Source organism: Pelophylax lessonae (assembly GCF_965119305.1).
Source record: "Pelophylax lessonae genome assembly, chromosome: 1".
NCBI classification, from domain to species: Eukaryota; Metazoa; Chordata; class Amphibia; order Anura; family Ranidae; genus Pelophylax; species Pelophylax lessonae.
The window spans coordinates 137,635,345-137,648,379 of NC_138768.1; the positions used below are offsets into that span (position 1 = coordinate 137,635,345).

The following is a 13,035-nucleotide window of genomic DNA, read 5'->3' on the forward strand; positions in this document are numbered from 1 at the left end:
CCTAAACGGAGGGTAGGCCTAAACTTTTGGCCAGATGTCCTCTGTGCCCCGCGGATGCTAAATCATCCGCTCCCCAGCCCAACAACTGCAGCAGGGAGCACAGAGGACATCCCTGCCCTAGTCACCAAACCCCAGGGTGGCGAGGAACCCTGCTCAACCCCCCGTTGCGCATCAGGAAAAACCTGGCCAGCAGCAACTCCAATAAGCCCCCCTTAAAAGCCTGTGGCAAAAGCCAGATCATAACCTCTGCCAGGGAGGAGGGGGGGGGGCCGACAGTGACCACCCAAGAGGGGCTGAGGAGAAGTAGAGGAACTTGAGGGTCACATCGTCCCAGGGAGGGGCCCATGTCAACCCCCAAACCCTCCAGGGGAAGAAGGGGGGCGGCTACTTACCATACCATGAAAAGGGTGAGCACCGCTCTAGACAAACCACCGCTCCATCGAAATGAGGGGGTTGTCGGCCAGGAGGAACTCTGCGATTCAGGCCGAGGCCAGGAGGAACGCTGCGACTCAGGCAGAGGCCAGGTCGTATGTGCCCTCGCGAGACGTTTAACTCACAGGCCAGCCCCCATTCCCGCGGAGCTATGCCGCGGCCAACTTTGAGCGGAGCTGAGGCCTGCGTGTGCTCACTGGCCAGACTAGGGGGACCCTCTGGAGCTAGATTATCCAGTCAGTCGCAGTTGATAGTAGATTCTCACAGGAACAAAATAACAAAGATAGGAAAAAGTTCCATTCAAAAGGAAATATTTGCCAGGACCAGAGATTAGAGAACTGGAGGAAAAAAAACTGAGTGCCTATAGCTGAGAGTGGAAGTATACCCCCTGGGACTGCCCCATAGGTGTAGTCAAGCTTTTTCCTGCATAGTGTCCTGCTCCTGTAGGGGGTAGTATAACCCAATGGTCAAGAAGAAAAGGAGATGTGTCCGTCAATGAACGAAAGAGAAAATCCTCTTTAGCCTCTGCTACAAAATCAGAGTCCTCAATACTTTGATCCAAAGTATCTTCAAGGAAAGGAGGTTCCACTTCTGAATCCTGAATACAATCAGAGGGAATAGAGGACATGTAGCATTTCTGGCCTCTGGAAAAACTGGATTTTGTCTTACCGTAAAATCCTTTCCTCTGATGTTCATTGGCGGACACAGCTCCATATCTTCTTGACCCTTGGGTTTATGCTGCCCCCTACAGGAGTAGGACACAAGGTGGAAAAAAGTTTGACTACTCCTATAGGGCAGTCCCAAGAGGTATACTCCCACTTCCTGCTATAGGACTTGAGTTTTGTAACAAGCAGTGTCAGAATATATAACCCAACTCAATAGAGGGGCAGGTGCTGTGTCCATCAATGAACATCAGAGAAAAGGATTTTACGGCAAGACAAAAATCAATTTTTCTCCTTTGTTCATCGACATACACAGCTCCATACTTTCTTGATCCTTGGGACGCCCCAAAGCAGTGTCAACATGAGGGGTGTGAAGAACACAGCAATAACCATACTTTCCAAAGGCTAAAAACATAGCCAACCAGGTAAAACAGGAGCTCAACCCAGAACTGGAGCTCACCTGACAAAAACAAATACACCCTTAAAGAGGACTAATCCTTTCCAACAGCGGCCTGCAAAACCTTGCGGCCAAAAGAAGCATCAGCAAATGCCAACACATCCACCTTATAAAATATTGTGAAAGTGTGGACGGACGACCAAGTGGTCACCTTGCAAACCTGCACCACTGATGCCTGAAATGCCCAAGAGACACTAAGCACCCTCGTAGAATGTGCCTTAACAGGGAAAGGAGGATCCTGACCCTTAATGGAATAGACCTGCACCACTGTCTGCCTAATCCATCTGTAAATGGTCGCAGCAGACGCGGCCAGCCCCTTACGAGGTTCATCCGTAAGGACAGAAAATCAGATTTCCGGAACGAAAACAGAGACGACCTTAGGAAGAAATGACTGGAAGGGAGGAAGCACCACTTTGTCTCTGTGAACCACCGGGTAGGGTGACCGACAAGACAACGCAGCCAACTCCGACACCCTGCGCGCAGAAGTAATAGCCACCAAGAAGGCGACCTTCTGTAAAAATTAAAGCAGAGGAAGCTCACAAATATTTTCAAAAGGCGGTTTCTGAAGAACCGACGGCACCAAATTGAGGTCCCACAGAGGTAACGGAGACCTCCCTGGGGGAGTCATGTGGCGGACCCAGTGAACAAAAGGTGTGAAACAAGGAATGTGTGGCCAACGGGCGCTGAAAGAAAAAAGGTGGAAATCTAGCCTTTGATGGTACCCAAGGCCAAACGCTGATCTAGGCCTCTTTGGAGAAACTCCAAGACACGAGACACCGAAAAGGAACGGGGGCGAACTCCCCCCGAGACGTACACAAAACAATGTAGGCCCTCCAGACTCTATAAATCTTCCTAGTAGATTTTCTAGCTTTTAACAGCGTAGGAATCACCGATTCAGACACCCCTCTACCCTTCAGCACCTGGCTTTTAATAGCCAAGTTGTTAAAGCCAGCGACTGTAAAGCAAGATGGAAGATCGGCCCTTGAGCTAAAAGATCTTCTCTGAGAGGGAGCCTCCAAGGGACATCGACGACCAGCCATACCAGGTCTGAGTTCAAAGACCTGCGAGGCCAGTCCGGGGCAACTAGGATGACCGGAATCCTTTCTGCCTTGATTCTGCGCAGACATCTCCGCAGAAGAATTATCATAAGGAATGCGCATATAAGACGATGCTGGCCCTAAGGGTTCACCAGAGCGTCTGTGGCATCGGCCAGAGGATCCCGAGACTTTGCTATGAACCTCTGCACCTTCCTGTTGAGATGGGAGGCCAACAGGTCCCCATCAGGAGTCCCCCCACCGGAGACACAGTTGATGAAACACTTCCGGGTGGAGAGACCATTCTCCTTGATCCAACATCTGCCAAATGAGGTAGTCCGCCTGCCAATTTTCCAATTCCACCGCTGGAATATGCAAAGCAGAGATGGCTGGAACAAAACGTACTGCCCACCTTAGAATACTAGCTACTTCCCAGGCCGCTAGGACACTTTTTGTGCCCCCTTGATAATTGACATATGCCACGATTTTAGTTCTCACAGGAACAGAAAATAAAAGAAGAAAAACACGGAATTTTTGTAAAATCTTACCTGTAAAATTCCTTTCTCTGAGTCCTCCAACAGTCGCCGCCTCTACATATTCGTCACTATTGGGGGGTTATTGACCTTTGCTCCGTAGGAGTAGCTAGGCAGCAGAATATATTAATATCAAAGCTTTTAGCATATCCCACCCCCAGGGGGTGGTCCCCTCAGTCAATACCTCCTTGCTTCCTGCTTACCAACTCAGTTTCAGTAGAATAGCAGTAGAGTACATAAACAAACCCCCAAAAGAGGGGCGGGGGCGGCGACTTTCGGAGGACTCAGAGAAAGGAATTTTACAGGTAAGATTTTACAAAAATTCCGTTATCTCTTACGTCCTCCGACAGTCGCCGCCTCTTCATATTCGTCACTAATGGGGACGTCCCAAAGCAGTGTAGACATGAGGGGTGGGAAAACAGCAGCCGCGCCTAAAGCAACGCAATACCCACATCAGAGAAAGGAACCTTACCAAAGTAAGAGAACCAACTGGGCAACAGGAAAACGTGCTCAACAGGAGCAACAACCCAGGAAAAAACAAGTAACTCAGGGGTAAAAACACCCCAACAGCCAAGGGCCCAAATAAGGGACCCTAAGGCACCGCCGCACTAAGGACTTTACGTCCAAAAGAAGCATCTGCCGATGCCTGAACATCCACCTTGTAAAATTTGGAGAAGGTGTGAACGGACGACCAAGTCGCCCCTTACACACCTGGGCCACAGAAGCCCGATGATGACAGGCCCAAGACGTACTCAGAGATCTGGTAGAGTGCGCCTTCACAGGCACGGGAGGAACCTTCCCCGGCAAAGCATAGGCCTGCTTAATGGTCTGTCTGATCCATTTGGCGATGGTAGAAGCAGACGCCGCCATGCCCTTCCGAGGTCCCTCAGGAAGGACAAAGAGAGAATCCGACTTGCGAAAGGATTTTGTCGATGACAGGTAAACCCTGATCGCCCTAACAACATCCAAGGAATGGTTAGGCTTCGTGCAAAGCAAAAGGCAAGACAATGTCCTCATTGAGGTGAAATTCAGAAATTCTCTTCAGAAGAAAAGATGGGTTAGGTCGCAAGACCACCTTATCCAAGTGAATCACCAAATACGGAGACTTGCAGGACAAGGCCGCCAGCTCCGACACCCTGCGAGCCGAAGTGAGCGCCACCAAGAAGGCAACCTTCTTGGACAACAAAGACAACGAGATCTCCCTGATATTTTCAAAAGGAGCATGTTGCAACACGGACAGAACAAGGTTCAAATCCCAAGGAGGCAAAGGCTCCCTCCTAGGAGGGACCAAATGTCGCACCCCTTGAACAAAGGTGCTAACCAAAGAGTTAGACGCCACAGGACGTTGAAAAAGAACGGCCAGCGCAGAAATCTGACCCTTAATCGTGGCCAACGCCAAACGCTGGTCCACGCCCGTTTGAAGGAAAGCCAACACTCTCGACACCGAGTATGAGCGAGGGGAATACCCCCTGGACTCACACCAGGCAAAATACGCCTTCCAAGTACGGTAGTAAACTTCCCTGAAGAGAAGAGAAGGGAAGCTTCCTCCTCCGACCAAGTTCCCTGGGCGGACAAAACGCCCAGAACACCACCCCAGCCTGACAGGCTGGCATCCGTGGTGATCACCATCCACGACAAGGGACGAAAGGACTTGCCCCCCGACACTGCCGGGGACTGGAGCCACCACAAAAGACCCCTTCGGGTGTGGCGGCTCAACGAAATCCGCAGATCCAGAGATTGCGGACGCCCGTCCCACACGGCCAGGACCTCCGCCTGAAGCTCTCGTGTGTGAAACTGGGCGAAGGGAATCGCCTCGAAGGCCGAAACCATCAATCCCAGACACCTCATACACGTCCGGAGGGACGAGCACTGATTGTCCCTGAGGGACCTGACTTCGCACTGAAGTGTCCGAAGCTTGTCTTCCGGCAGGAAGACCTTCGCCTGAACAGAATCCAGAATCATCCCCAGGTAGGGAAGACGAATCGATGGACACAACGTCGATTTTGGAAAATTTATCGTCCAGCCGAATTCCTGCAGAGTCTGCATCGTGATGGACGCAAGCGCTCCGGAGTCAGCTGAAGGTTTGAGGGGAAAAATCTGCCCGCCGGCCGAGAGAGAAACTCGATCTTGTATCCAGATCGAACTATTTCCTGAACCCACCTGTCCCGAACGCGGTCCAGCCAGGGTCGAAGAAAACCGAGCAAACGTCCCCCCACCCCAGAAACGGGTGAGGGCACCCCTTCAGGCCGCATTGTTTTGGGCAGTGGATCCGGACTGGCCGGACTTCTGCTTACCCGCCCACGGCTTCTTCTGGGAGCTTTGGCCTTTGAAGGGCTTGCCCTTATAGTGCGACCGAAAGGCACGAAAGGACCCCTGAGAGGGCCTAAACGAAGCATTCTTCTTACCACGAACAAACTTATTCTTGTGAGATTGGGGCAAGAGAGTGCTCTTACCCCCAGAAATACCCTTTATCAGAGTATCCAAAGATTCGCCAAAAAGGCGAGATCCCGCGTAAGGCAGATTTGCCAGAGTCTTGCGAGAAGATTGGTCAACCGACCAACATTTCAACCATATCAGGCGACGGTTCAAGACCGCCACACTAGAAAGGCACGCCGCCAAAGGGACTAAATCCAAGTCCGCATCACACAAATACATGACACCCTGATGAATCTGATCCACCATAGCCAAAGTTGTCGGCGGGGCAGAGTCAGCCACCAGAGTGCGCCTGAGCACCTGCGTCCAATCCGCAATAGCCTGGGCTGCCATAATGGAAGCAAAAATAGGCTTCAGCATAGAACCAGCAACCGTATAGGCATGACGGGCCAGAGATTCCAATCTCCTGTCCGTAGGGTCCCGGAACACCGGGGTATCCTCAGCAGGGATCGCAGTTGATTTATTCAAAATCGCCACCGCGTGATCCACCTGAGGCGGTACACACCAACGCTCATCAGTAGCCGGTGTAAAGGGATAATGCAGCTTGAACCTACTCGGCACAGCAAAAGGCTTTTTTAAATTGCGCCTTTGCTCATCAACCGCGCGCTGGAATTCCGTAGAGCAAGGAAAAACCTGCAATGTTTTGCATTTCCTCTGCGTCCCATAAGAGGACAACAAAGCAGGAGGACATCGTTCATCCTGCAAATGCAGCGTTTGCTTGATAGAAGCAACCAACTCATCCATGAGTGCAAGCTCTTCAGACGAGCCAGGGGGAGAATTATCAACCCCTTCCACCTCAGCCTCCCTGTCAGACCCCGCAAGGTCCAGGCATGAGGGAGACCCTGAGAAGGGCACTCCAGCCATAGCAGCCCCATCGCCCTCTGAATCAGAGGAAATAGACACCCTGGGCCGTTTTGTGGATCGATCAGCCACCAGCATCTGCACCTGAGCAGCCAAGTTTGCCACAATAGTGGCCAGATCAGCCCCCTCGGGGGAAGCAGCAGCCCCTTGGCCCCCCACCAGGGTGGGAGGAAACTTGCAATCCTGAGAATCCATGCCCCAGCAAAATAATTAATAAAGGGTACTGTCCCTTTAAGATCGCGGCGAGCGCTGCCCACCGCACCCACTGAACACACTGACCCCCACAGGGATAAGAAACTGGGCAAGGAATACAGGAAAAAAGGAGATATAAAACCAGGAGAGCTCACACAGGCTGCTGCACCGATCGCTGTCCCAGAGGAAAAGGAAGTGATGCAAGACTGACCGCCCCTATGAAGCCTCTGCAAGGCTACACAAACATGGCCGCTGGCTGAGGACAAAACCCTGGGCAAAGAGAACATGGCGCTGACATGTGGGATCGATTGCCGCTCAAAATGGCGGCGTTTGGCGCCAAAAACGTGTGCAGTACCTCACTGGACCTGCCACCATAATTTTTGCCCCAGAAAAAATGGCGGATCGCCGCAGCGATCGCCGCACAGCATGTCTAAAATCTTACTGCTTCATATGACACCCAGCAGAGCGGGAGAGCCCCCCCCCTCACAGCCCACCCACAGGCAGCAAGTGCACACAGGAGCTGACAGGGAGCACAGCAGCCACACAGACATGCAGGGTCACACAGTCCCAGACTGACACCCAAAAAAGACAGGTCCCCACATAGAGATACACTTACCAGTCCGGATGGCGTGGGGAGCCTGCTCCAGCGACCAAACCGCAGTACTGAGGACAGGGAGTGTCGCAAGCATGACGCAGTGGAGTTGCGGTGCGAAACCGCAATGGCGTCCAGTGAGGTAGCCACCTCACCGATAGCATCCCTGCAGCGAACAATGTGCCAGGGCAAAACCTAAGCTGAACGCTCGATGGCAGGCTGGGAAGCCCCTGGCCCTGAGCCCTGGGATCCAGGGTGGCCAGACTGAGACCCAGCTCCGCACGATCATCTTCATCAGAAGAACTAACTAATGCTGGAAATAAACAGCTAAGTAAAAGAAAGAGAGAAAAAACTTCAAATAAAATCAAAAAAGAGAAAAGTGGCTGAGACTAAGAGCCCCAGCACAGGAACAGCCTGCGTACTCCTGAGCTAGGCATTAGAAACTGAGCTAGGCATTAGAGTTGGTAAGCAGGAAGCAAGGAGGTATTGCCTGAGGGGACCACCCCCTGGGGGTGGGATATGCTAAAAGCTTTGATATTAATATATTCTGTTGCCTAGCTACTCCTACGGAGCAAAGGTCAATAACCCCCCATTAGTGACGAATATGAAGAGGCGGCGACTGTCGGAGGACGTAAGAGAAATTCGAAATTCAGTTTTAAAAAGGAAAAAAAATGCCAGGACCAGAAGTTCCCAGAATGGAACTATGTCCTGACTAAGCAGAAAAAAACTGAAGTCCTATAGTAGGAAGTGATATACCTCCTGGGACTGCCGTATAGGCGTAGTCAAACTTTTTCCTGCCTAGTGTCCTACTCCTGTAGGGGGCAGTATAACCCAATGGTCAAGAAGATAAGGAGCTGTGGCCCTGACCAGCAGTTACAGTTTCCTGTAGGTTGTCAGCAGAACACATTCTATTTTGCCCTTGTTACCCTGGCTGTCTTGCACCCATGGTCTGTCAATAAAAAAATGGATTAGGTTTTGTATGTCTGGATATTGTAGTCACTATAACTCTGGAGCTGACTTGGTCCCTGCAGCTGTGTCTGTGTAGAAGATGGCAGCAGGAGTGCAGCAATGTGCTATGTGCATTCTCGGTGGAAAAGACAGATAGGAATACATCATCTGGGAGGCGTAACCCAATTACTTTTTTCCTGAGACTAATCCTGGGAAGGAGAAGAAATAACTGCTAAGCTTAAATTGCTTGTGCCAAGAACTGTTAGAGAAAAAATGGTAGGACTTACCACAATAAAGTAAATATTCTTCAAATCACCTGCCTAAAGAACCCCATAATGTATTACACATAGAAGATAGTAAAAGACAGAAATGGATGTAAATACACAGGGAAATCCTGTCTCATCTTAACTACGACACTGGATCTATTAGAGGTCCAGGCTTCACCAGTCACAGTGAGCATACAAACCCTCCAGGGTCCGACCATAGAAATGACCCACGACTCTGGACCTTCAAAGAACCCTGCGTCTAACTACAGATGTTGCACTAAATGCAAGGGTGAATTGTCAAACGCAGGATCAAGTGCCAGAAGAAAACATTACAGGCTGACCCCACACAGTGGGGTTCTGGGGTGGTCCCCAAAGTACACAGTGAGGGTAATCAGAGCAGAAACTGCTATGTAGCCAAGGGCAGTAAGCAGTTGGATCTTTATAGAAGCTATACAGAAAAAATGGTTAGAAAAAGAAAAGATTCTTCAGAGAAGAAAAGGTCTAGCACCATAGGGTAAAAAAATTGATTTTTTACAGAGTGGGCAAGGATATATTTAATGTGCTCTGGATGCAGCCCCTAGCAAATTGTATGCTAGTGTCCAATAACTTGAAGGTAGCTGCATTTTTTATTTATTTTTCTATTTAGTGGTATACAACATACACAATGAAATGCTATTTTCACAGAGAATAATATCAATTAAAAAAAAGCATTTGCACGGAAGCTGCATTTAACCCATGGCCTATGAAAAGTCCAGTGTCCTGTACCATACAATATGGATAAAAGTTTTGCCTTTAGAAATATGTAAAAAAAATGTAGCTACTCAGCATCAACCTCCCTGGCTTGGCAAAATTCTGGTTCCCAAACACCACTCTACCCTATGCTGGCTGCAGTAGTTGAGTCCACTGAAGTCTATTGGGATGTCCAGACTTTCAAGTAAGCTGCAGAGCAGCACTCAGGTACCAAAAGCAGTGTAAGGCCCCATCTGCCTGCGGATTCTCTGATGTGCGGAACAGAGCGGCCACATGACAGGTCCGTTCCCGCTCTGCTTATGCAGAGCGAATACAGAAACAGCCTGCTCTGCTCTATGGGCAGCCGGACACAAACGGACAGGCTGTCCATTTACACCCGACTGCCCTCTGATTCGGGCAGATGAAAGGGAACGATCGGATCCCCTTCTGCTTTTTTTTTTTTTTGCCAGATCGGACCTGAAGGTAAAAGGACATAAGTTTGTTTACATACTGTGCTCCATAGAAAAGAATAGAGGGTCCAATCAGGTCTACCTGAAAAACAGAATGCTGGACCTGATCGGACCTCTCATGTAAAAGGGGCCTAATGGCACTTTTCCACTGCAAGTAGTAATGCAGAAACCAAAATGATATACCACCTGATGTCTCTAAAGCCTAATACACACTGCTAGTTTTTTTTTGTTCAGGATGCCATGGAGGAAAGCGTAATTTACACCTTACACCACTGTCCCATCTATACGTAAATGAGCTCTACAAAGTATTTTTTTTTAGCTCACACTGAACCTTCTTGCTTTAGCTATGAGAATCAGGTGGGCGATGTACCTGCTACAGCTTCCCTTTCAGGAACAACTGATCATATCTGGCCAGTAATCCATCACCACGGATGCATCAGTCATCAACTGAAAGGCAGATGTTCTGCTTATAAGTGCCGGTTCCCACTAGTGCGATCCCAGACATCGCATGTGATTCACAATCCATTGCTGTGTAGATCACATGCAATGTCTGCGCATTCGCACCAAAATGGTGCAGGACCCTTTTTTGGTACGCACTGGAATCGGATCGCATGTGTGTTTACACCTAGGCGATCCAATTCCTGCACCATTTCACAGTTCGCACTGCGATCTGCGAACAAATCTGGGGGTGTCATTAACTTTAGATCGACTCCCCCCAGCGATTCGCAGATCTCAGTGTGAACCATTGTGCGATTCTGGTGCAATGTGGGAACCAGGATTGATTCGCAGGGTTTCCCGCATTGCACCAGTGTGAACCGGGACTTAGAGTCAATCAGGGGTGGGATATGACAGGCATAGTAAAGAAGGCAGCTGTAGACTGCTACAACACAAACAGTCATTATTGCCCTGGATGCTTTAAAGGCAGTTGGCACAGCACAAACAGTATAAACGCAATTTTTTTAACACATACTTTGCAAGCCACACAAAAACATACACATTGTAATGCACAAAAACATAGAAGACAGCACCTTTCCCGTATAAATTCTGAGAGCTCCTTTGTTGATATCTGGCCATGTTTCATGTTGTGATATAGCACATCGAAGCCATTATTCTTCTCCCCCTACAAAAAAAGATGGCAAATTTTATTACAATAGAGCATAAAAAATCTATAAGAGTAACAGATTGAATACACAGCATAAAATGTAAATTGAATTATTAAAGCCACTATGTGACCTAGAAAAATGTAAAAATCACCTTGCGAAAGAGAAGTAATACCTGTTCTACCACCTGTGCCTTCAATCTTAGTCGCCTATCAGAGCTACTGCCTAAAAGATCTTCAGCATTTAATCCACATTTGACATTGTCAGATGCCTGTTTCGCCCACTGCCCAATGTGGTTCCAGCCATCACTTGCTGCATCATTACAGGACATGGGGGACAAAAGGCATCTGACAGTCCCAGAAGTGTCAGATACTAAAGACTCCAGCATAACAAGAGAGCAAAGATCAGAACCATTTGCAGTGGGACAGGTAGGATTTAACGCTATTCTAACTCCCTTTAAAGTGTTTGTATCATGAGGCAATCCAGAGTTTAATTCACATAAAGGACAGAAGTAGAAACTTGTTAGTACATCCTGTGAATCTGAAGGCCAAGTCTAGTTCACACTGCTGCATTTATGCTCCTGTTTTCAAAAAGCATAGCAAGAGCTCATTTTTTTTGAGGTACATGTTAAAAATGTGCATTTTAGGCCTGCAGATTGTTTATTATCCCGAAATATTGAAGATGAGATTGTGTGCAGTAAAAAAAAAAATACTAAACAGGTCAAGCAATAAAATTGCGTGCAACATCAAAACAATGAAAAAATACCCATAATTAGGTAATTGGTATCTATTTAACCACCTTTATAGGTCATCATTTTGGAGTTAAAGTTGGTTGTAAACCGCTGCACATTTTTTGTTTTTTCAAAGACATAATGTGCTAGTATGGCACAGGGCCCTGAAGGATGGGCACGGACAGCCGTTCCTTCTCAGAGCTCATGCACCAGTGATGTCACTAGCTGCACTTACAGTAAAATATCAGCTAAACGGTGCACATATAGGAGAGATATACACTACCTAATGGTAAGCCTTATTATAGGCTTACCTATAGGTAACATTTAAATATGGAAGTTTGCGTCATCTTTAAGCATAAGAACCCATATAGCTTTTATTTTTTTACTTAAAGAGGAAGTAAACCCTGCACAAAAAAGTGAGAAAAAAAAAAAAACCTGTAAGACAAAGGCATAATGAGCTAGTATGCATCGCATACTAGCTCATTATGAAATATTTACCTTACTTAACTTAGAACAAAGTCCCTGCAGTGCCGCCCACCAGCGACATTTTCGGCCGTCCTGCTTCATGGTTTGCTTCCTCCGGCCATTTGATTGGCCAAAGGCGTGATTACATCACTCCCGTGCATGCTCGTGGGAGCCGCCGTTCACGGCACAGGGCTCTGAAGGAATGGCACGGATGGCCGTTACTTCAGAGCGCATGCGCCGATGATGAAATCGGCTGCATTAAGAGTAAATATCTCCTAAAGTTTAGGAGATATTTACAGTACCTATAGGTACGCCTTATTAAAGGCTTACCTATAGGTACAACTTCCAAGAGAGGGTTTGCAACCTCTTTAAAGCCTCATACACTCTACTAGTCTTTTTTAATTCAACCCAGCAAGTTGAACAAAATAAAAAAAGCTGACAGCTCAGGTTGCAGCCACTGTACTAATAATCTGATGTTAATACAGCGATCCCCCCCACCCCTGCCAGAAAACTCGGGTCATCACTCTCAGCCATTGGCTGAGAGCACTGACCCAGAGCCGGTCAGCAGACTTTTTTCAGTAATGACCCTTTAACAGAAGCCGGCTAAATGGCCGGTTTCTGTCAGACCGGCTACCATACACACAGGCCGAATTCTGCCCAGTTTCCATTGAACCAGCCAATGCCGCCTGACATTCAGCCCGTCTGTACGGGGCTTACCTTTTACAATTGAGCTGACAAGTTGGCTATGTGACAGCATATATGAAGTGACAGGTTCTCCTTATGGAAGGATTAGAAGTATGTTAACACAGATTATGCCTCCTTTACACTCCAGTCAAGATGTTCAAGCACAGCATTTGAACTCCTTATTTTAATGTCCGGAGTCACCAGGTTCTGACAGCTCTGAAGCCACCCAGAAAGCCAGACGCCTGCTGAACAAAACTAAAACAAGCTCATGGCTGCCACAAGCTTGTTTCGGCCCTTTTATTGCCATAACATATGGGCCATGTCAAAAGCAGCCAAAGAGTTAACAGGTATAATCAACTACAGTGGGGTTTGGATACGTAAATAGACCCTGCCACCAGACCAAACATTTCAACAATCATTTTCAAATAAGACTTAAGACTGCATGTG

The 13,035-nt window shown here is 48.2% G+C and overlaps 1 protein-coding gene across 1 annotated transcript in view; it reads right to left on the reverse strand.

Annotated features, from left to right (window-relative positions):
• The window catches only part of FCHO2 (FCH and mu domain containing endocytic adaptor 2), a 316,629-nt gene that overhangs the window by 246,523 nt on the left and 57,071 nt on the right, over positions 1-13,035 (reverse strand). The window contains exon 2 of the mRNA XM_082267434.1: positions 10,638-10,729. Within this exon, the coding sequence (XP_082123560.1) occupies positions 10,638-10,729 (92 nt within the window). The remainder of the gene's footprint in view (positions 1-10,637; positions 10,730-13,035) is intronic.